We start from the raw sequence: 26,022 nt of genomic DNA, 5'->3' as shown, positions 1-26,022 counted from the left end.
GCAGTTAATTTATTTTTCATACTTTACAACCAGGTAGTGCTGTAAATATGAGCAATGAGGATTGGCTTTAATTTCAATTAATATTCCTTTTCTTCGAGGAGAAAATAGATTGGAATATCTTGGCATAGAGTGAATTCTTGCCTGATTATTTATTTGCTATTTAAATGATTCTTGTGGTTTAAGCCAAAAGTAACCTGAGTGGAAACTAGATTGGAGAAAGCTGTCTCATATGTTGCAAGCAAAAGAAATAAAACTAGCTTATTATGGGTTCTCTCCCTAAACTGATTATATTGTGGCCTCACTTAAGTCTTACACAATTAGGTCAGAGCCATACTTTCTGCCAGTAATGCCACCACATCATTTCCTGAGTGCTGGAACTTACCACAGCCTCTTCCTCCCTTTCCTAGCCCAGTGCAAGAACCTCACACCTGTGTTTTTCCAGCTTCAGGTTCAAAACTGCTGTTTTCTGGTCTAAAGGTTTTCAGTGCTTCCTTTCAATCTAATGACAGCCTAGCCCTGATTAGCTGAAGTGCCTTGCATGCCCCCTCTGTTCTGGTGGTGGGTCATTGTCCTGTGCAGCCATTTTGTTCCAGTCTACCAGGCTACAATGTTCTCTGATGGTTGACATATGCTATTTTTTCATAATCTTGGGTTTATTCACCAATGACCAGTTAAGTCAATGAATTATCCTCAACCCTAGAAGCTGATGCTCTATTTAATCCTTATATCTCCCAGTAGGCTCCCTTTTGCTTTCTATCAAAGCTGAGTGTAGCATGCTCCCCCTGATTTCCCACTCCCAACCTCAGTACTGCAAGGCTTCTCTGCCCTTCCCTTTATTTTTTAAACAACCTTAAGTTGCAATGTAGGAATGTTATTATTTTGTTTCTGTGAAGCTGAATGATCAGTATTCCTTGCTACAAAATTTCCATGGATCTTCAGGGGAGGGTAGAAGGAAAAGGACAACTTGTTCCGGAATGCTTTGAATACTGTAGTATCAGAGCAATGATGGTACCATAAGGGCAAAAAGGAAAGGGTATGTGTTAGTGTCAAAAGACATAATATGGGAAGGGTAGGGTGGGGAGGGGAGGGGGAGTAAAGGCGTCCATATGTGCAAACATCTGAGAAAGCAAAGGGAAAACATAAGGACTAGTTAGGAGGGAACAATCCCTAAAGGAAAAGGAAGGCAGTAGTAGGCCAATCTACACAGGAACCAATTGGCAAGGCAGGGATGGGAAGGGCAAGAAATAGGGGAACAACCAATCAGGTCTTGTGGTTATGGTCCAGACTGAACACCAGCCCAGTCCCATTGCCAACTCACTGGACTCCAGAGTGGAATTTCTGAAGTTGGCTCTAGAAACAGGTGGGAGCAGCATGGGAGAAAAGAAGCTTAGTCTACAGTTTTGAATTGTCCTAGATGAGCCACTTAAAGATCCTTGCATTGTATTACAACCCTGCTTTTCTCCACTAGATGGCAACATTTATCTTTTCTAATAATCCTAATCTAAGTAAAAGATCCTTCTCTGTTGTCAGATGGACATATACTTTGTAATAGTTACTGGGCTGCCTGCCTCCTTTTCACACTGAAAACCCTGGAAATGATGTAAATGTTAATAATACGTTGTGCAAAATGTATTCAAATTTGTAAAAGAAGCAAAACACTTTTATTTACAAATAGTAAACATTGGTACAAATAAAGATTAAAAAAAATACTTGGCAATAATGTCACAAATCAGTATATTCATGATAAATGCGCACCTCTGACTTTCTGATACTCTGAAGTGATCTGATGCTTTCACTCCTTGTCCGCATGTCTGATTTTCTGAAAAGCCTTCGTGAAAATGATCTACACATAAAAAAATAGATGATTGGATCTAGGCAGACATTGCATGCCGATAGGAAAATAGTCACTTCCTTGCAGTAGTACAGGATATTGTGTGCAGAATCATCTAAATAATAATCTAACTGGCACAAATTAAAAAGTATTGTGCACAGATGGTACGGCAAAAAACAAATAAAAAATACAGTCACAACGACCCTTATGCTTTGACTGTGTTTCCGCTTACGACTTGAAGAGCTGATAAACTGCTTGCTTGATTTATAGATATATTTGGATATTTCAATATAACATCCTATTAATACAATTAGCACAGTTATAAATATGCCGTTATTGATGTAAGTGACAGCAGTGTGCCATTGGACTCCTAATGGGGTTTTCAGTTTTAAGCAGTCACCAGTATTTATCTTAGATGGGTAACTGCTAGTGAGAACCGTATCTGGCAAAGCTAAAAATGCCATAACAATCCAAACAACAACTGACAGAATCTTGGTGAAAGTAATGCTGTACATCCTTGAATCCCCAAATGGTTTTACCACTTTTAGATATCGGTCAAGGCTAATAAATCCAAGAAAAACAATAGTTGTATACATGCTGGCATAAAACAGAACTTTTGTATACCGGCATAAGAAAAAATGGAAGTGCCATGGCCCCAATCTTGAATCTTGAATAATTTTAAAAGGAAATGTCAGAGTCATCAGCAAGTCTGCAACTACAATGTTTTTGAGGTAAAAAATGAAGCTGGTCTTGCTTCTGATGTGGAAGAAAATCCATATTGCCAAGCTATTCAGAAAGATGCTGGCCAAGAATATAAGGAGGTAAAGCATAGGTAAAACAATAGTTGTAAATTCATTATTGGTAGAATTCCCAATTAGTTCTTGTGAATAATTGGCCAAAATAGTGATGTCTTGACCCGGAGGTTGATGATCTATAGGAATGATGGTTAAAAAGTTGGTTAAAAATTGTAGCTATTTCAACGATGCTCTCAGGTAAGTAATAACAGAAATCATAATCACACTGAAGCTGGCTCTGCATGATGTGCAGCAAAGCATGACTCGCATTTCTCTTTTGATCCTAGTTAACATATGAAGCCATCTGAAAACAGGTCCATAAATTACTTCTAGAATTGCATATTTTGACTGTTGAGGGCCTATCTGTTTTTCAGTGGAGGGAGAAATGAGGAAAGTCCACCAAAAGACCCAAGATGATAAGTCACAAGAATCTGCAGTGGGACCTGTGTCACTTGCCTTCATTATGACAACTCAATACTGTGCTGGATGGGACACAATAAGAGGAATGTATGCCTCTTTGCTCAACCCAGGAGTCTTTAAGAAGTACTTTTTAGGCATCCCCTCAACTGAAAATAAATCTCTTTCCCAACAACTATTCAGTATTGTAGGATTGAAGCATATAGTTCTTTAAGAACTGACCAATGTTGTAATAGGTCTACCTATATAACTATCATTGAAACTAATCTACTTTTTGTACTGTTTTTATTATGATTATAGAGATGGTGTATGAACTAGTGAACCATGACAATTAGTGCTTTAACACCAGTTTATTTTGGATTTAGGGCTGTGGGGATGGGAAACTGGGAGTTTTAGTAAAGTAGCATCCTTTTAAAATAAAAGTATTTACACATCTGAATTAATCATGCAGTTGATAATATTAAAGAGCATTTGGTTGTAACTGCCTATTAATGTACATACACGCATTCACGCAAACCTCCTATAAATGCTTGAATTCAAATAATTGTGAACATGTAATTGACTAATTGCTTCAGGCACCAGAACTAGAATTAATGGGTGAAAATTATAAGAAGGTAAAGCTTAGCATTAGAAGAAACTATCAAATAGAAGAATTGTGCAGCAGTGGAATGGACTTTCTTGTGGGATGCCATCAGTTATTAGTAGGAAATATTTAAGCAGAGGATATAGTTAGCAGAAAATATGGCAAGCTTTCAGAAATGCTGAAGTTGCAAGAAATCAGCACTAAGCTGTGTGTTGGACTAGATGTTCTCCAAGATCACTTCAAGGTCTCGTATTTTGTATATGTGAATGTCTAGAAAGAGTTATTCGGCATGATAATTGGGTGTGTGTGTTTCTATATTCAACTGAATACAAGGAACAACACCAGGAAATTATTGTTGCATTAATCTATCCTTGTAAGTTTTTCAGAAGCTCTTGGTACAAGAAACTACAAGAAACAGGGAACTAGACTCAACAGATTTTAAGTCAAGCTCTGTAGTACTCTTCTGCAGCTGATCATATAAAGCTTGACATCTAACGCATTTGGAAAAGTTTTTCCTCTAAAGCTGCCTTTCAGCAACAGTACTGGTATTTCAAGAAAATTATTATATTACTGTGTTAGTACTGTATTAAAAAAAAAAGCTTTATACCACAGTTACATCAATGAGGTGGCAGGGAGTACATTGTTTTAAATAGCGAGTATGCTTAGTGATACAGATGAGTAAGTTCCTGCTTCATGCAGGGGCTTGTTGAGCCTAGTCTCTGAAGACTTAGACAAGGATACAAAGAGTACTGATGAAAAAGTCTTGAATTTGTTGTGTTCAGTTCAGACCTGTTCAGCAATAGGACAAGCTGCCTAAAAAAACTTTCAAACCTTTTTCTTAGGAAACCCCTATGTCGAAAACAATGTTTCTCATCCTTAGCTACTTTAAGATGCATGGACTTCAACTCCCAGAATTCCCCAGCCAGCATGGCTGGCTGGGGAATTCTGGGAGTTGTAGTCCATGCATCTTAAAGTTGCCAAAGTTGAGAAACACTGGTCTAAATATGAGACTGTGCAGTAAGATACATATGTATGATCTACTGAATGAAGGAAAGTTACAGAGGATTGGAGAGGCAACTTGGAAACTAATCCTAAATTTATGCCAGTGTCATTGCTTTTCTAAGCACAAAGGTTATACAAGCGTGGATCATCTATACTTACCTGGACTACATATTTGTAGCTGGTTACAAATCCTATACTACTTGTACCTTAGTTAATATTAAGCATAGTTAACACTGTTACATCCAGAAGGATGGACATAGAAAAGGAAGGAAGAATTTATGGGAGGGGAGAGTTGAACTGAGAAAGATCTGCAACCCAGTGCTCTATGACTTTAATTTATCAAAGGCATAACGTTTGTAAAGATGGAATAACTAACAGAATAACTTTATTTATGCTTTTAAGATGGCTTTAGACTGGAAAAACTTTGTTTATCAGTCTATTTCCCCATAGTATGGAGTTAGCAGTACAGGAGTTGTGGGGGCTTTTTTAAATTAAATAATGTAATAACTTTATTAGGGCAATTAAATAACTTTAACAACAACAACAACAACAACTAATGTAATAACTTTATTAGGCTAATTAAAGTTTTGCATAAGCATTGCAAACTTTCAGTTTGTTATAGCAGGAGGCAAATTTATGAAAAATTAAAAAAAAGACACAGGGAAGGAAATATCGCTGATCTTTGAACTGTATCCATAAAACTTGAGTTGGCATAATAAAGTTACTGCCTTTATGGAGTCTGGATTTTTCTCCCTAATTTCCAGCATAGATACTATATCTTCTTTAATTTAGTTGACTTCACATTAGCCAAACAAGAATGCATGTTAAGAGATAATTAATGTATATAAAGTGTTCACATGAAATGTGCTTAGGTTTTATTTAAAAAAAAATGAAACTTGTCTTTTCTAATAATACTGTATTAACTTTAACAGTTCCAGTGTTTAACATTATACTTTATTCTTGTTAGATGAGGAAATGTTGTACAAAATAAATAAAAGAAAAAAACAAAGCCTCCTTCTAAGGCAGTGTTTCTCAACCTTGGCAGCTTGAAGATGTGTGGACTTCAACTCCCAGAATTCTCCAGCCAGCATGGGAATTCTGGGAGTTGAAGTCCACACATCTTCAAGCTGCCAAGGTTGAGAAATACTGTTCTAAGGTATTTTATCTTATTGGGTTTTGTCATTTAAAACTGTGAATATTGATAACCTTCTCCTGTCATGTTCATCTGATAATTTGAAATAATACTGTGTTCCCGGGCTAAAACTAGTGTTGATTATTTTATTGAATATTAAATTTTATGCTAATATTGATGGTATTGGCATTTCAGATGACAACATGAAATAAACTGAGGCTCAAGCACTTAGCACCTCTTTTCTCTAATATCTTTTTTGGCTGTTTTAGACTTTTCAAATTTAATACAAAACTAATGGTTCCAAGAAGGAAAGGGCACTTTTTTCTGGCCTCATTCAAAACAAATTATTTTCTGATGTCTTCTTGTAATGGCATGTAATGAAATTGGGATATCCTCACAAGAAGGTAAAGGTTTCTCCAGAAGCTTCATGAAACTGCATTGTTTTTATGTATAATGAAGGTGTAATTCTGTGGGAAAACATATGTTTACTTGAATGGAGCAACTAAAGCTTAATCCTAATATAATTCACATATAAAACACAATGTGTTTAATAACTTCACCTAAATGAAATTGGCTGCACCCTCAGTGGTTTCCTTTGAAAGTATTTGCTTCCTTCCTACCATTAACACTATACTGTAGGGCTTTATCAAGAATACAGATTGTTCAAGAGCTCTGGCAATTTTTCTTAAATGTTACATGTGGATTAGAAAAAGTACTCTACTTATTATAAAGCTGAGAGCTAGTTTGGTTTAGTGATTAAGGCACCAGGTTACAAACTGGGAGACTATAATTTCTAGTCCTGCCTCAGGTACAAAGCCAACTGGGTGACCTTGGGCCAGTCACACTCTTAGTCCTAGGAAGAAGGCAATGGCAAACCACTTCTGAAAAACCTAGCCAAGGAAACTGCAGGGACTTGTCCAGGCAGTTGCCAGGAGTCACCACTGACTCAAAGGCAAAAATATGTATATATTTTAAGGCCAGGGAGTTAAAACTGATATGTTCGTAATTCCAGTGTTAAGTAGGAATGAAATAATCATAACATTTGATTGCTAAATGTTATGTGAGTCTTACAGAATTATGCTGAAAAAGCAGAGGAAACTGTTTAAAAGAGATGGAATTCCTTCTTTTTCCTTTTTTCTAAAAAAAAAAAAAGCAATTACCTGTAAGGTTCAGATATGATATATTAGACCCCATTATTACTGTTGATTTGCACATCAAATGCTTTTCAGAAGTCATGTTGGTGGCAACTGATCTGCGGCACATCACGGATTGTGCAAATTTTAATTTCTGAAAAATATAGGAAATGAAAATATTTACATTGAGCAAATAATTCAGTGTAGCTATCTATAACTGGGCAGGGAAAAGAGCAGAGGGAGATGATGGTACCTTTGTTGAGAAACATGTTACAGGTTGTCTGTATTACCATTATTTTATGCTTTAATTTTTTTCCTTATCTTACTACCGAACACAAATTGTGCTCCTGAAATCAGAGGCCATGGTTTGGCTGATATAGGGAATACTTGATTTCAAGCAGTGTTAATATTTAATGTCTCCCAAGAATGGCCATATTTATAATTTGTTAACACAGCTTGCATTCTCCTACAGGAATACTTCCTATTTTGTTTTAGTCTTCTGATTATGTCACACACCTCCTTTTTAATCCTTTCCTTCCCGATAGAAAAAGATTAAGGTCAGTTTCAACAACCATAAAAGAGTTGACATCTACCAATAGTCTTTGCTCTAAAGTTGAGAGGCAGCAGTTTACTCAAATCACCAAAAAAGTGAGAAATAGTAATGTTTTCCAGTTGCATGAAAGTTAAATATATTAAGGAACACTCTCATTGTAAATGGAAGAAAAAATACTATTGAATTGTTCTGTTCCTAGAATTATTCAACTGGGAAAAAAATTAGTAAGATGTGGAGATCATTTGGATGACTGTGAGGGGATTTTCCACTGTTTGTACAAGTCATCAAACCCCTACTCACATTAGTTTCATCATGCTATCCTCCTGGAGTGATTTGTATAAAGCTGCTTCTGAGAATTTGAGTGTATATACCAGTTATGGATAAACACAGCTAATCTTGGCATTCTGTATGCATTGGAAGTTCTTCCCGGCTGAGCTGGGCATAAATCACATAAATAAATATTTGTCAGCAGAGGTTTGCCCATGTAATGTTCTTTAGTGGGCACAGGCTTTTTTCTCCGTTTTGTCTGTATTTATAAATGACATTTTCCAACCAGCAATATTGTTCTTGTGCACAGTATATTTCTATAAAAGATACTTTGGGACCTGTACGAGAATACCAGATGCTCTGCTGTGTTTCGGGCATTGGAAAGATAAAATAGTTTGTATGCCTAGTGTTTAGCTGATAGCAAAACAATGTTTATGTGCTGTAGGTATTGCACATAAACAGGTCTGTGACTTACTGGGATCTAAAAACTTCAAATTACTGGATTCATTTGAGACCGCTTGAAGAAGGGAAGATCTGTGTGTGTGAGTGAGTGAGAAAGAGAAAGAGTACCTTAGCAGTGTGTTGGGACCATCCTATTTTATATAAAAGGCTAAAATCTTTGCTTCATAAAAATGTCTAATTCAAAGAACAACATAAATTACTTCAAGTCTATAATCTTCTTTGTGGATGTCTAAGAATGCAAGCAAGTAAGAAGGTAGGGATTCAAACACAAAATGAACTGACCTAGACTGAATGTAAATTTGCATCCCATTTAAGTAGTAAGAGTTTCTGCTACTTGAATCATTTTTAGGACATTCATTAAAAATGACATTGAAAGAAGGGAAGTAGTGATAAATCTGGTGGATTGAAAACATGCTATAGATAGTCATTTTGGATTGTTCTATGATTCATTCATTCATTCATTCAATTTATAAGGCTGCCCATCTCAAACAAGTGACTCTGGGTGGCAAACAATCATAAAATCAATTAAAACCAAATTACTAACACAATGCAAAAGAAAATTAAATATATACAGCAGCCAAGAAAATTATAATCCATAGATGTTAACGTAACCAGGAAATGGGATCCTTAACACACTAGGGACCCCAGGCCTGTGTACATAACCATGTCTTCAAGGCCTTAAGAACAGGATCGACATCCTAATCTCTGGAGGGAGAATGTTCCAGAGGGCAGGTGCTGTGGCAAAAAACTAGCACCTCTAGTCCCCACCAGCCAACGTTCCTTAGCTGATAGGACCCAGAGCATGCCCATCCTGCCAGACCGGATTGGATGGGTAGAAACAACTGGGAAAAGATGGTCCATCAGTTAACCCTGTCCCAAGCCATGAAGGGCTTTAAAGGTGACAACCAGCAGCTTGAACTGCACCTGGAAACATACAACCAATGCAGCTCATGAAGCAGTGATGTTACATGTGCCAGGTACCCAACACCATTTACTACCCATGAAGCTGCATTCTGCACCAGTTGAAGCTTCCGATGCACTTCAAGGGCAGCTCCATGTAGAGTGTGTCGCAGGAATCTAGACAGGAGGGCATGAATGACAGTGAGCAGAGCCTCCCGGTCCAGGAATGGGTGCAACTGGTGCACAGCCTGAAGGTGTGCAGTGGCCCTCTCAGCCACAGCTACCACCTGCTCTTTCAGCAGGAGCTGTGAGTCTGAGAAGATTCCCAGATTGCACACCAGGTCCATCTGGAGTAGTGCCATCCCATCCATGACCAAAGGTGGAACAACCTTCACACTGGAAGGCCCAAGTACCCAAAGCCACTCAATCTTGCTTGGGTTGAGCTGAAGCCCATTACACCCCATTCAGGCTCCTACAGCATCAAGGCACTGGGACAGGACATCCATGATAGATGTTTTGCTGATATTATTGCCATATTGACACTATGCTTTTTTATGTAGTATTTTCATTAATTACTAATAGTGAAGTTCTTTATGGAAACTGGAAAGCAGTGAGTTTCATTAGTATGAAACTAATTTGCTAATTGCTTTTAGAATAATGGAAGTATTATAAACCTAGCCTTTTATTCTGTAATAGCAGTCTAAAGAAATACTTAATTGAAAGGTTCCACTGTCATGAAATTATTTTTTAAAAGATCTTTTACTGTTCCTTATTAAACATCTTTGTAATTAATACAGAGAGCTTGTTAAATTGGAGGAAAGCCCTACCACCAGAAATTGTGTTTAGCTTACTTTGAGTATTTTGGAGATGGAGAAATAATGGGAATAGCCTATTATTTGAGCTCCTAGAGATGATGATCCAGTGTGTATTAGAAACATATATGGAATTATACAAGATTCAGCCAGTCCTACAGTCTTCCCAAATGCTGACATTAACCCTCCTTATGGCAACCTATGCAATCACTGACAGTGAGTTTCAAGCAGGTATAGTCTATTAAAAATTACGTAACACAGATTATGATGTAATAAGAACATATGTTACAAGGTTGGAAATGGGTTTAAAATCAAGTAACATTTAGAGGAGAGTGTATGTATGGGGATGGGGTAGGCAGGGATGAAAGTCAACTAATTTATTTGCTGTCCATCATGCCTTAAAGTCATTCTTTCATGGCCAACTGAAATTTGCCTCCACATTTCATTTTGCCAAATGTATATAATTTCTACTTGTATATTCACTTTGATTCCCATTGTTTGCACTTGTCCATTTTGTGCATTTTTGACATCATTTTATGACAAAACAAGCCTCCCTCCTTCATTCCACTTAATTGCCTATTGGGTCATAAACATTTGAATCTTATCCTTTAAGGAATTCAGCTATGATAGCATTTAACATGTCAAAAGTTCCCTTGTAACTCACCAAAACAATTCCACTGCCTTACAGTCAATCTAAGTTGCCTCTTATTGAAACCCAAGATATCCTAACCAGGTGTGCCCAAACACATGCTTTAAAATCTTCAATAGGTATGTTACAAATACTCTAGGTTTGATAATTCGAATGTCATCAGAGGCTTAAGTTCTCCTTTGGTAGTGTACTACATAGCTGTTTCCACAAGAATTTAAAAGAAAAGAGGAACATTTTTAACCACTGATTTTTGTAGATTGTGTTACTCTATATTGTTTAGCATTTTTAAAGTTAGAGCTTGCCGTATGGAATAAATTTATAAAAAGTATGCACAGTGTTGCAGATACTGTGTAATTTGTCAGTAAAGTTGGACTGGTTTGGGTATAGGAATAGCAGTCTTACACAAGAAACAAAATCATAGATTGAAGGATAATAGCTAATAATATCTGATCTATTTATATATGCATCAAAATGAATGATGATAGAAACCATTGCATAAAGAGCATACAAATCTCAGCTTGGTTTTCCATTTCCTTTCCATCTGTTTTGGTTTTCTCCAGCACCAGATTAAAGGCAATGCAATAATCTGAATCATGGATGGGTTTTTGATGTAGCCTGCTGTGGATGCCCTTTCCTTCTTGCAGCCTGTGAAATAAATATGTAGCAGGTGACAGAGAGTCTCTTCTGCTGAAGAAAAGAGATGCTGCTTCTCTGCTCTGATAGGAATGGAGGGGACATGTGCTCCTTGCATATCTTTTACTGAACTCGATAAGAGGAAGTTTTGTAGAATTGTGTGCAGTAGTGGAGCACCCACCCTGGCACTTGGTATTTGGACTAAAACATTGCCATCCTTAGTTCTGACAAGTTTTTACTACAGTGGATTAATGCAAGTTTAGTTTTTTTCAAATAATGATAAAAGAAGTGCCTTGGGGACTATCCTGTGTGTTTTAGCCATTCTTCCAGTTTTGAAGGTGAAGAACCTTGAACAGTGTGATGCTAGTTTTTTGCCAGCAAAGTTTGCTATATATACCAGAGCAAATAAGGCATGTAATGTACAGTTTAATAAACACAACCATGCATCATATATATATATATATATATATATATATATATATTTTCAATCAAAACAAACATCACTGTTTGAGTAGAGAAAAAGCTTTTGTGGAATACAGCTAGGACATCACCTCTACCCAACTGATCCATTTTATTGACATTTTACTATACTGTTACTGTAGGTCAGTGTCACAATTTGGTTAGTTTAATCTATTTCTAGTCACAGTGTCAAACTGACTTTTAATAACTCATAGAATTACAGAATTGAATGTTAGAGATCATCTCCTGGAACCCCTGCACTACGTAAGATCCACTAAAGCACCTATGAAAGGTGACTATCCAACTTTTGTTTGAAGACTGTCAGCAAAATAGAACTCATCACTTCCTGTTGTGGCCTGTTCCACTGGCTGACACCTTACACAGGACGTTCCTTCTGACACCTAGACTGACCTACTTCCATTACTTTTGCAGATTACACAAAATGGCAATGGGTGGCTAATATTTTAAAGGAGATCCACTCATCTTCTTTATTATGCCATTGCTAAAAAATGTTGAACAGCAAAGCCCCTAGGACAGAGCCCTGTGGCACTGCACTCAATATTTCCCTCCAAGCTGAAGAGGATTCAGGAACAAGCCCTCCTTAGATGAAGTCATTCAGACAGTTATGAACCCATTTAGCCCATATTTCACCATTTTTAAAAGGACGAGTATCATGAAGGACTCTGTGGAAACTTTGCTGAGAACAACAACATAGGTCATTACAATCATTGACTAATCAAAGGTTTGCTGAGATCCAGGTATAATATTTGTACAGTATTCCCCTAATCTACTAAACTAGTAATGCTGTTGAAGGAAATAATATTCATATGACATGATTCATTAGCAACTAAACCTTTGCTAGCTCCTGTTAATTGTAGCATGCCTATCCAAGTGCTCACAAACATGCTGTTTAATAATCTGTTGGAGGACCTTGACAGGTCTGTATTTACTGGGTTTTTCCCCACTCTCACCATTTTTGAAGATGGGGATGGGATATGGTCTCTTCCAGTCTCCTGGGACCTCACCAATGTTCCAGGAGTTCTCAAAGATTATAGATAGCAGTTCTGCTCTCACTTCCACTAGTATCATCATTTAAATTAGCTAAGATCTCTCTTATTCCCTTCTTTTCTATTAAACTGCAGGTCCCACTTTCCTCCAATGGCATAACAATTACTAACTAGCCTCTATTTCCATTTGGAGAAAAGAGAAATGCAAAATAGGACTTAAGTATTATCTTATCATCAGCCATTACCAATTCACCACTTTCTCCTCACCATGGTCCTATACCTTGTTTGGCTTTCCTTTTGTCTCTAATGTACCCAAAGAACCATTCTGTTGTCTTTGGTTTCTCTTATAAATCTCAGTTCATTCTTAGCTTTAGGCTTTTTAATACCATTCCTACCAGTTTCTGAAGACTTCATGTTCTTTGTATTCTTCATTGGTTATTTGTTTCATTTCTTATCCATGTCCCATTTTCTGTTCAGCATTGTAGGGAGATCCATGTTTGTCTCTTAATTTCTCTAATTTTTTTACCTTGGTGTACAAAATATTCATGATGGCTTCTTCAGTATCTCATTTTGTAGGATTCCTCATTCTTCCTGGACACTTTTCTCCTTCAGGGTTTTAAGCCATAGGATCTGACTTACCTCCCATTGGTTTTCATCAGAATCTGCTTTTCTGAGGTATGCAGATCTAACTCTTCTCAGTACCTTTTCCCCTGGATATACCGAATAACATAATTGTTATTCCCCAAGGTACCAGTCACTTTGATTTTTCTCAACAAATTGGTAACAATTAGATTTAGGAAAGAAGATCACCCTTTTCCTTCTTCTACCATCTGCCATATGAAGTTGTCAGCTAGAGAGGACAAGTATTTGTTAGCGGTCCAGCTTGTCAGAGAAAGATTCCTAGCGGATGTCTGGATAATTGAAATCTCCCATTATCCCTATCATATGCCTCTGACTTGTCATCTGACACTGAAATGTACCTATTGTCTGCTCAGGCAGTCCATAATAATCTCCCAGGACAGTAACATTTTTGTTTCTTTCTCAATTTATTCTTACACAACAGAATTTCCATGTGCTGATTCCTGAATTTTTTTGCAAGTATATTTTCTTCTGGGAAAGGTCATAAGAGAACAATGTTCTGGTGATGTTTTCCCACCAAGTAGATCTATACCTATCAGATATTATTACTGGAGGAGATCTTTTTGAATAACTTGTAACCTTCCAGTGCTGTGTACCAATCATGTGTGCCACTCCAAGTTTCAGTTATGCCTATCCCATCCTATTTGTGTTCCTATTAGGATTTCTAGTTCTCCCTGTTTATTTCCTTTACTCTGTGCATTGATGTAGAAAGATCTGAGGTCCACTACTGACTCTCCTAGTCAAACTCCCATGCAGAACTTCCCTGTTTGTTTCCTCTGGTCTAGAGTTCACAGAAGATACTACTTTCTGACCTCCCCCACCAAATTTGTCAGCCCCCTATTTGCTATCCCTGTTTACTGACTCAGTGAACTCACTCCCTTACTGGGTTATTTATAAGCTCCCTTGAGCTGCATCATCTAGGTTAGAAGGAACAATGCTCCAATCAGACAAGCAGTCTGTTGGTAGAAGGTAAAAATTTAAGTAGTATGTGTAACATTATTGAAGGATAAAAAATTATTTCACCATTATTTCTTACAACCTTTATTTATGTCTACATAGCCATTAAAACATCATTTTATGATTCTTTTGAATCCCCCCCCCCACCCTTTTAGGCAGCATGAATCTCTGTTTCACTTTTTCCCACATTTTAGTTAAACAAAATTCAAACGCTTAATTCTGCTTAAGAATAAATCTTCAAATTTTGTGGTCTTATAAAGCAGTGTAAGAATGTTGGTAATTTTTTATTAGAAGTTCACTGAGCAAAAAATTCACACTTTTGTATCACATGTACTTTGTTCTGTAGAATTCCTGGACTAGGAGGCCTTGCTCACAGTCACCCAAGCCTTCGTCACCTCCCGTTTGGATTACTGCAATGTGCTTTACATGGGGCTGCCCTTGAGGACCATCTTGAAGCTGCAAATGGTCCAGAATGCAGCAGCATAGACAGTTTTGGGTATCCCATGGTTCACCAGAGTAATGCCACTGCTGTGTAAGCTGCACTGGCTTCCATTTGCTTTCCAGGTGCAATTCAAGGTGCTGATTAAAGCCCTACATGGCACAGGGCCAGGTTACTTGTGGGACTGCCTCTCCCTGAGGATATCTGCCTGTCCTACTAGGTTAGATAGGGTGGGTGCTCCAGGTCCCCTCCCTTAAATGTTGACATTTGATGGGACCTCGCAGGCATGCCTTCTCAGTGGACACCCCAGACTTTTGGAACAGCCTCCTGCTGGAGATAAGTGAATTCCTACCCTTTTAGCCTTCCAGAGGGCTATGAAAACCTGGCTATTCCCCCAAGCACTGAGCTAAGATGGGGGGTTATGCTGTGAGGATGTTTGGTCTAGTGCTTGTGGGGGGAAGAGTATGTCTTTAACTACGTTTTATGGATTGTTGTGATCTGCCTAGAGACATTGTATGAGATAGGTGGCCATATAAAACCAACAAATAAATAAATAAATAAATAAATAAATAAATAAATAAATAGATCTACTCTATTGCTAACATTGATATATCTTTATGGATTAAAAAAAAAAGAACTATAAGTGAGGGAATATTCAGTAGTATGTTGACCATTTTATTATAACTTTCATAGCCATTCTAGGAAATGACAGTGTATATACAACAAAGGAAAATTCAAAAACCAATAACTTAAACATTGTTAGCATAAAAATAAATTAATAAGGCTAACCAGGTCACTATCTTATTGAACCCCAGCAAAACCTGCATTATCTCAGTTGGTGTGCATTCAACTGCCAGAATATTGACCTTCCAAGCAAAAGGAAGCTGTTTGAGCTACAAGCAGCGTTCCATCCATTTGGCATGACTAGTGAATGAAAACCTGTTGAAGGATGAGTACATGTTGAAAGCAGAAGTAAACCAGGGTTTTCCCCATATCAACAATACATTGATTAGAACTACTTTCACAGATGGAATAATCCTGAAGAAATGGCACAGAATATTTCTCCTTCACCAAATTAGATTCAGGGTCAGCCTGATGGACAATGAGGTCCCTTAATTATATTCTGTAGAGTTGCACATCCCAAGTGACAGAAGTATTAATTTAACATAGGCTTCCCCCAAAGTGTATCATAATTCGGCTTTATATTTTTTCTTCCAAACATAAAGCATACTTAATTCAGGAAGCAAAATTACTTTCTCCATTGTAGATGTACTGAAATTATGCACAGGCTAGGATGCTTACAGTCTAAATATTTTGTTTAAAACTGAATAAAATAAGAGCTGAAAAGTAAATCAATTAACTGTGGTGTATAATCAATTTATGGAGCAAAGTTTTCATCTGTGATATTGATTGACTATCGGATAGTTAAGAAGTGTGTTTCATTGTTCCTTCAAAATGGCATTTCTGTGTTAGTATGGTATAAAATAGTTTGGACAATATTTAGTAAATTAAAACAGGTAAAGTCCAAACTCTACAGTACCTTAACTGCATACTTTTGGTCTTGACTACCTATGGTACTAACTGAGCAAGAGAATGATCTTAATTTAGGCACAGACGGGCTTTAAAGAAAATAAATTTATTGTTCCATAGCATTTTTTGAAAATTGGTTATGTAGTTAACTAATCTACTCTGGGACTGCAGTAGGGAGCAACAAATTAAAACATTCCTTATCTTCCAGCTGCAGATGGTGTTCAAGATAATGCTGCTCCTGCCCAATGATACAACTGCCCATCTGTCTACATACCTTACTCCAAAGGAAACAGTTAACATAATTTTAGTCCTCAATAAGCAATACTATACACGGTTAGTAAGAACCTGTTCTAGAGCTAAGGAAATAAAATTGCCCTGACTGTTAGGATGCTCTTATGTCAGGACAGGCTGTCACAACTGAGACTGTGTTTGTTGCATTTTGTCTCAAGGCTGGATTTTTGTCATCTTGCCAGATGCATGAGAAATGTCACATAGCAATTAAAACAGTGAAGGAATTCCAAGGAAGCTTTGTACATAAATGTATACCAGGTTGTTAATTAGGCTTGTAATTAAAATGTATAGAAGGCCCTGTCTGTGGAAATATAACTGTATTTATTTTTTAACTGTAACAATAAAAGTCCCTAGCTAGCTCTGCTAATATAAAACACAGTATTTCAGACCGAAGGAAGTGCCAGATGCATGTGTGAAATTTCGAGAAGATATTGTGGGGACCCACACAATAGTTACCATGATGGACTTTCTTATTCATAAAATGACTGCCATGGTGGACATGATCAAACACAAAACACCCATCTATCAGAAAATTAACTCTACTGTCTCACTGAGGTTCCCACCAGTAACTATGAAGCTATGTATGTGCTTTGCTTTGCAATGTGCCAGTTTGCTATACAACTATTTTTATTAAAAGAATCTATAAAAATGGCAGCTAGGAAGGCCTGGGGCACCAAGAGAGACCAACTAATGCCTGCAGTCACCATATATCATCCTTGTTTTAGATAAATAAAGCTGTTGAATGTATCCATAAAGATTTGGGTCAATCAATTTCTTATTGCCACTGATACTGAAGAGTCACTTATTCTCCAAGAAGGTTATTTGTGCTGTTTCAGAAGTGCAAAACTCTTATACTGTGTGCAAACTCTGGAATATCTTATGCATGTGTGGAAGACATTATTTAAATAGGATATTCACAATTACAAATGCTAACCCAGGTACTAATTAGTTTATTCAATAAAGTTAGTTGTCTACCAGAAGTATAAGACAATGATCAAATCATTGCAATAATATTCAGCTTGCAGATTATAAGACCTAATTGTAAGACCTAGTTGTATGACCTGCTATCAATTCTTGGCATGACTGAGATCTCTGTGATGCATGCTTGGGAAAAGCAAATATTTTTGCTTTAGGATCCCGACACTAGTAGAATGTATTGGCCATGTTAATTTCCATTTTCTTTCCTTGTGTGAATTGTTTCTCCTTCTTTTCCATGTTAAAAATATTTAGATTTTCTACAATGAGATTTGAAAAAAATAAAAACCCAGTGTGGTAATAATGGCACATGTTAAGGTCAACTAAGCTATGGAGACAGGGCCCATGGCTGCTTAGAGTGCCCTCTTATGATCCTTGGACCATGACCCATAGCATTCTTTTGATTTCTTCTTCCAAGATTCAGATCTTGGAATCTCTACTCATGCCTTCCTTCACTGGTCTCTGTTTTTTCCCATTTAATTTCTAATTGTGAACAAAAAGTAGACAATTTGCTTAATGTCATAGGATGCATCAAACTATGAGCAAAGGAGATGAGATTATTTTCATTCTCCTTATAAACCTTTTTATGTGAATTCGACAGCATTTGTATAAATACATTTAGTTTGACTGCTATTGTTAGTAATAACAGTTACTGCACACAGACCTTTTAGCTCTATTTTTTCAGACTTTTAAAAATGCAAAATTAAAAGGTGTAGGTTAGAATGAAAAAGATAAACATTTGTAATTGAAGTATCTCAAGACAGTAAAAGAGACACCAATGTATAAATAACACTGTATTTATGAAGTAATGAACTTACTATTGGTGTATCCTGCTTTAGAAACAATAGCCTTCTGTTCTATTATACATAGGATTAAGGAGTCTGGTATTGGGGATTGCCTCAGGTAGACTATTTAACCTTTATACTAATGGCAAATGGCATCTGACCCACAAAATGCAGTATTTCTAATGAAATATTCTCATCATTCATTGACTTGGCTGCTAAAATAATCTCTTACCATCCTGTCATTCCTGTAAAGTTATGTTTATATATCTTTGCAAGCCATTTTTTTAAAAAAACACTCAGAGATAAGCTGTGAAGATAAGATAGTTTGTATTCAAACTAAATTCCTATAATTTCTTGACTCCCACCTTCTTTAATCTGTCTGCTTAAAATAAGTTTGGCAAATTGAAGAGCTGCTCTATTCTGGGCCAAATTAAAAGACACACAAAATTAGTTCCAATGAATCATCACAAACTTGCCTTTTACCAGTTGGCATTTCACAGCCATCTCTGCCTTTTTCCTGGTGTAAATACATCCAGAATAGGTTGTAAGACTGTACTGGGCACTGTAATACTTTTATGAACTTGAAGAGCATATGGTATAGAACAACATGTCCTAAGTTGCCAGGTATCTTGGAAGTGGAGGAACCCAGAGAATACAGCATGCTATTACATGCACAAGGAACAGTACAGTTGAGTGAGTTCACTCTGTCCAGAGTTGCTTTAGGGTTGGGAGTGGAGGAAAGACAATCATAATTAAAGAATGGAGACTAGTGAAAGAAGACTTCTATGTAACGGGGAAAGCTGTGGATGAAAGGGGATAAGAAAGGAAAGCACAGGCTAAGAATGTTTAGAACTTGTGGACAACCGCTATGGTTCATCTCATATGCCACTGTGAGTCAATTTTTTAAATATATATATAGTGACTCTCCACACTTTCACGTCATTTTCTGCAACTAATAAAGAGACCAGGTCTCATGACCCCTTAGTTGAAACCCAGAGAATGAGCAAATAAGGTACAAAAAACAAACAAAAAAACACTTGGCTTTTGGTTCTGGTTTCGAATTCATCAACTAATGATGTTTACATATTGCATAATTCCACGTATTTAGTAATTCTGTATATAAAGAATAGTTAATTTGGTAAAACAACAAAGCAGTGCGTATGCTCATGTGCAACTTTTGAAAACTTATTCAAAATAATGCGTAACAGAAGCTTTACAGCTTCACATAAACAAAAAAAAGGGAAAGTATAAATATAAGTGAAGTAGGAAAGCTGTAATGTTTTTACAGGATTTATTTCTAAGTTCTCTGAACATTCAGATATTATTCCAAATCACTTATCTTCCAGATAAATTGCCCATTAGAGCAGTTTACAGCACTGTCTGGTACTTTGTCTCTTATTCGTAGGTAATTTTTTATAAGACTGCAACCTTAGCAACTGCATTTCTGGTGTTTAAAGATGAGGAATTTTAATAGTCTTGTTTATGGTAGTTTCTAGAGATTTCTAATCTGACATGTGCTAGCATGATTTCAGAACTCCTTCTGTGTCATTGGTACAATTAAGAGAGTTTAAATCCAATGTTGTTTTTCTTGAGCAAGACCAAGCAGTTCTAGGAGCAGTTTTTCACTTTTTTTTAAAATTCGGAAGATACAAATTTTGTAATACAACACTACTTTGCCTGTAATACTATTTGCAACTTAATCCTCTTTTACACATGGAGCAATTCTTTACCTTTTTATAATTAATGGAACAAAAATTGGTATAGATTTATCTTATCTATAGAGATCAGTCAAAACCTAAACTCAGAAACACTTTTCTTCTCACTAATTGTACTTCACCCCAAATTACGATTCCTTGCTGAACAACCTGATAATGAAATAACATAAAGTTCAATCATGACCACCCATACAGTGCCTTTCTGAGAACTTTTAAAAGTTACCTGTCATTTTTCTTTCTTCATTTTTCCCCCACTGCCTCCAGGTTGTATTATATTCTTTCCCTAAAATTAAAAAAAATCTTGTTTGCTTGCACCAGGAAAAAGAGTAGACATATATCCTGAGTGGAAGTCTGCAAAAACTCTTTGAGGAAAGTGGATTTGTCAGTACGAAGGGGCAGCATCAGATCCTTGGTTAATGCCCTTCAGGTCTTCTATGCCTGAAATGGAGACTCCTGTTCCAAGTGGCTTCAGCAAGGAAGAGCTTGAGCTGTCTCAGTACCTAGGGATGACTCACAGACTAGTGTAGGTGAGATTTGGAAATTAGGGCTCATTTCCTGAGTCAAGGGTAAAATTAAAGCGACAGGCTGTGATTGCATTGTGACTACAGTATGGAACTTGGAAAAACATGTTTTACCAATATAAGATCCTATGTTGAAGATGTTTACCTTTCATTTGAGATATGGGCAAGGAGAAGTGCTATTTAAAAAATAATCATGCTCCACAAAGAAAATAGTTCAGAGGGGCAGGAGGAAACTAATTCAGATCCATATGTGACATATTATCAATGATTAAAGCAAATTAAGATTTAATGCTGTCTTTCTGATAATGTACTGTATCAGGATGCTGGGACTCCTCTGAGTGACATCATTGTTTAGATTGACTTTAATCCAGAAGAGACACAAAATGCAAACAAAACATTACCTGACTATTATTTTTACCTGCAAAGATTTTGGGAAAAAGTCTGAACTTGCTTCTCCTGACTTGTTCAAAGTGTCATTTTTTGCCAGATGAGCTTTCATAAGAGAATAAAATTTGCATATTATGAACTTTGGCATTTACCAGATTACAGGTAGTCCTTGTTTAGCAACCACAATTGGAACTGGCAACTTGGTTGTTAAGCAAAGCAGTTGATAAGTGAAACTGTGACTGTGCTTACGATCTTCAGGTTTCCTTTGGTTTACAGACCTCTGAAGGTCGTAAACGTGGGGGTTGGTAATAAAGTTAGTTTTTCATCACCGCCGTAACTGCAAAATGGCGCTAAGTGAAGTAGTGGCTAAAGGAAGATACCTGTATAATTTTGTACATTCCAGACAGAAAACATTGTCTGAAGTGCCTTTTATGTCCTCTGCAATGTCTAAATGTCATTGTTATTTAACTAAAGCTTTATTTTTTTTCATGTAAATATATTAAAATTACAGCTAATTGCATATTGTTGATAAATTGGTTTCTTTTAACTTCTGTTAACTTACATATTATTGTTATGTGTGACATATTTGGCCACCAAGAGTGGATGGGAGTGGTTTTTAATCTCCTTGCTGCCATCTAGTGATTATCCCAATTTTTACAGCCCAGAAATGGTAGGCCTAACATTGTGGCAACTTTGAGAACATATAATTGAATTGGTAGATATACGGAGGCTGCATATACATTTTTGCATTCATATTTGGCCATTCAAAACTGTTCAATGGGTTAACAAGTTATTGTACTAAGGTAGCTGAAATTGAGATTTGATTTGCTCCTAATATAGGCATTTGTTTGCCAGCTCACAAGCCAAGGCTTGTTAAGCTTAGTCAGCACATAATGGAAAGCACCATGACGTTAGTAACATAAATAATGCCAAATACAAAGTAGTTAGTTGAGGGTCTGTTTGGAGAATTATTGGTATTACAAGTGGATTAGCAAGAATGGCATGGGAGTGAGCAGGAAAGAGATACTATCCAGTTTAAAGGTAATACTTAAAAACCCAGTTTGCAATGGGTTGGCTGAAAAGCCAGAGAAACTTGTACCGAGATGGTATTCTCCGCCTCTAATACAGTAGAAGTTTAGAGTCTTTCATTAGAAAATACAAGGATGCAATGCATGATTTGTGGTATCAATTGTGCATTAAAATGACAGTGTTTATTTTGCATTTTAAAAGCTCGTTTGTTACTTACAAGTTCTTTAAGTATAAAGTTTGCAAGCATAAGGTTCAGTTCACTTAAATCTCAGAGGTAAAACTGCAACTTGGGCAAGCACACTAAGAAGGGACACAGATTCCATCAAGCTGTTGTGCCCACTGACTTGACTTTTTTGCCCTGACGCTCCCCACCATCCTGCAAACCTCCCACCTCTTGGAGTGTATCCCTTAACAAGCTGTGTAAAGGCTGGTGTAGCCACTGAGACAACAAAAATTACACACTTGTGACCAGCACAGGGGTATATGGTGTCCCTAGGCCACATTGGCTGATGACTCCACATCCCGCTGACGCAAAGATTAGCACTTTATAATGATTTGGAAGGAGGGGTGGTGTGGATATCATATAGGTTTTGGCACCCTAAGCCAGTGCATGCTCAGCTTTAGCCTAAAGCTGATCCTGCTTGTGACAAAAATGCTTACTTTCTTAACTGTAACAATATTAAAGAGGTTTATTACAATGTTGTTTTTATGAATTTCTTGTCAATGTTTCCATACGTCGTTTTGCTTATGGTATAATCAACTTTCTCTCTCTCTTTCAGCTAGAAGCACTCTAACTTGGTTTTTAAACCCTCCCACTGTTGACTCATTTAGTCTGTATCTCACTTACGTTCCTCAAGTTACATAAACTTTGTATTTGTTCTTGCAGGCCAAAGTGCCCTAGTCATTTACTTCTCCTGCAGTTTTACTCTCTAATCCTTTTACATTCTAAATGGGATTTTTTTTTTCCCAGCAGGGGTGATTATATCACTTTCACCACTGTACATAGATGTACGGTAATTGTCATGAGTAAGGATGGCGAGCAGGGGGCTCCCATCCAGACTGTCAAGCGCATGCGTAGCACTGAGGAATTGGGCAGCCATTCAAAGAGACACAGATCGGGACCGCCTTAACCCTTGGGGTTTATATGGCTGGGGTTTTCCCACGCTTCTTCAGTTTGTTAGGATTCCTGTTATGTACAAGCAATAAAACATTAGAGACCAGTTCCTTGTCTCAGCGTGTTTCCTGGCAGTTAGGACAGTAATGTATTTAACTCCATTCTGAACAATGTATCATGACACAATAAAAATACCATCAACTATAAAGAGCATCTATTAAACAAGCATTGTATGTTTGTTCCTGATCTGTCCCATTTGCATGCATTTCAGGCCGTGGGTTCTCAATTATGGAATTCTATCCTCCCGTCTCCCCCATTCCAGCTTGGATGCGTTTAAGGTTTTGAAAACCTAGTTATTCAATAAAGCAGACCGACTGGAGAAAATGGTTGTAAGCAGACACAGAGAATGGCAATAGGGCTGTTTTACTATACATATTATTAGCACAGTTGGATGGTAGGTAGGTTTAGGCTTTTATAATTGTATAGCGCTATTTTCATTGTAATTGTAAATAGATTATGATATTTGGATTTTATTCCTTTTGTGGAATAAAATTTTAACTGCTGTTCTCATTAATTTTTAAACAAAAAATAAAATTTTAACTACTGTTTAGTTTTTATTATTTTTTTATTGTGGTTGGATTGCACTTTGAGAAGGGCATATTATAAATAAAATTCTTGTTTGTTGTAGATTCTCTCTTTTCTCATATTGTATTCTAACAATATTTGTCAAGGTTGGTCAAATAGTAATTGTTTTTTTTAAGAAAGAAACGGGGGTCTCTGAGATGCCGACTTGCAGGTGAATGTTACTTTTTACAGAAATATAAGTATTTGAATACTGAATATTTGAAAGGCTTCTTTCGTAGTCCAGCTACTGCTTTATTCTAAAGTTTTTTGTTTTATTGTCATGTTAAGCCTACTACTCATATTGCTTTGGGCTTTGTGGGGGACAAATAATATTCTACCCTTTCCTTACGATTCTAAAATGTATATTAGACAGAGCAGAAGAACTGAAACTGATGACCCTGAAGGGGAAGAGTGTAGATAACAGAAACCAGATTGTCGCCCTTTCCCTAGTCTGAAAGGAGACACTACATGGGTGCAATAAAAGGTATTTTTTGTTAGAAGGTGAATCAGTAGAAAAGGGTGGGCTTGGAGCCTTTGTGGGACTGTGGAATTTAGAGGCACTGGGTCAGACCATAGTAAGGGCATCCCATAGCAATACCTGATGTTACATTGCAGCTGTAAAGGTCCTAGTATGATTTACATTGCTTTCTTTATCATTCCTATGTAACACTTCTGGCACCCATAGCTTTGCTTAGTTTGGGGCTCTTTTGCATTCTTGTGACCAAGAGCTCAGTGACCCCTGTAGTTGTGCATATCAACAAAAGATACTTTCTTGCAGCAATCTCTAAACACTTTGGTTCCTTGAAGTGGGCATTTTTCCCACAAGAGGCCTGATGTTAGATAATGGCTCCCTGGCCACCTTAAATATATTTCTGAAATGAACAAAGCTTTGGGAGAGTATGAGTGGATTTTTGTGTGGAACAATTGTGGGCTTGCTTGACAGAAAATCAAAATTCTTTTAATTCACATGTCAGATGGACTCCTCTTCTTCCATCCATAACAGAAATTCACTACCCAATTGGAAAGAAAATCTTAAGATGCTTCTAACTTAGAACTATCCATAGTGAAAGCTTGTTCAGTCATAAGCACTGATGTGATTCAGAAGTGGTCTACAGCCCACATAAAGGTAGTCCTTGCTTAACAACCACAATTGAGACCAGAATTTCAGTTGCTAAGCAAAGCAGTCATTAAGCAAAACTGACCTAATTTTATGACCTTTTTTGCAGCGGTCATTAAGCAAATTCCCATGGTCATTAAGCAAACTACATGGTTCCCCATTTATTTTGCTTGCCAGAAGCCAGCCAGGAAGGTCAAAAATGGCCATGGGATGCTGTGATGGTCATAAATGTGAACTGGTTGCCAAGCGCCCAAATTGTGATCACATGACCGTGGCGATGCTGTGATGGTCGTAATGGTGAGCACCAGTTGTAAGTTGGTTTTTTCAGCACTGTCGTAAGTCTGAACTGTCACTAAATGAATGGTCATTAAGTGAGGACTACCTGTAGTTTCTAAGGCTTACCCAAAAAAGAAAAAGAAAAAGAAAAAATGATATACTTAATATGGGCTCTCATTTTCCCCTTCCTTTTTTATCACACATCTTACTAAGCTTCCCTCACTAAAAGATGAAAGAAACTGAAATTATTTCTCAACCTTTGGCACACTTTTTCAAAGACACTTTTATATGATGGTTATACCCATCACTAAACTGTTGTGCAGTATGGTTTGCTAGCATATATTTACATGCTATATTGCTTCTTTAGCAGAAAATAGAAGAAAGGAAATCACATGGATTCTTCACATGGTTCTTTGGGTTGTGTCCTCAAGGTTGCATTAAGCTCAGAGTTACAAATTTTCTAATACAAAATTTGGAAACAATAGATGAGATGACTGATATTCAGCCAACCCTATCAAGCAACAAATATAATATGAAATGGGAAGTTTGCAATTTATTTTGCCGTTGTCTGGAAATTGTAGGCTGACGATGGCATCTGCTCATATTAACAAAGGCCACTAATAGCATTTGCAGGTATGGTGACAAATCCATGTAAGGTGTAGGTAAGGCCTAATTCTAATTCACTGGCTGCATAACTTGCCTTCTTCCACTAGTAGCTATCCATAGTTAATATTAGAGCATGTAGTGATACACAGACCTGATGGTTCTTGTCAATATGTTTTCATCACATTCCTTCCAAAAAGTACCAATGCTTTGCAATTATCCTTTCAGCTTTTCTGAAATGTTTAGAAGTTTGAATAATACATGTGACGTCCAGTACAAGTGAGGTACTAAAGTTTCATGGTTCATGAGATACATAGTTCATTTACAATAATTTCTGGTTTGATGGTAATATGTTCCAGCATGTGATTATCTCCATGCTTATAACG

At 37.0% G+C, this 26,022-nt stretch overlaps 2 protein-coding genes across 2 annotated transcripts in view; one reads left to right on the top strand and one right to left on the bottom strand.

Annotated features, from left to right (window-relative positions):
* The window catches only part of MED12L (mediator complex subunit 12L), a 200,078-nt gene that overhangs the window by 92,355 nt on the left and 81,701 nt on the right, over nucleotides 1-26,022 (top strand). The gene's annotated exons all lie outside the window — the stretch shown is intronic.
* On the bottom strand, nucleotides 1,723-7,022 carry GPR87 (G protein-coupled receptor 87). Its single transcript, XM_063306565.1, has 2 exons — nucleotides 6,920-7,022; nucleotides 1,723-2,762 (listed from the first exon to the last, which is right to left on the bottom strand). Exons 1-2 carry the CDS (start codon nucleotides 7,020-7,022, stop codon nucleotides 1,723-1,725), a joined length of 1,143 nt encoding a protein of 380 aa, XP_063162635.1.

The sequence above is a fragment of the Candoia aspera genome, chromosome 6, assembly GCF_035149785.1.
Source record: "Candoia aspera isolate rCanAsp1 chromosome 6, rCanAsp1.hap2, whole genome shotgun sequence".
Taxonomy (NCBI): domain Eukaryota; kingdom Metazoa; phylum Chordata; class Lepidosauria; order Squamata; family Boidae; genus Candoia; species Candoia aspera.
This window is presented reverse-complemented; position numbering and strand designations above follow the sequence as displayed.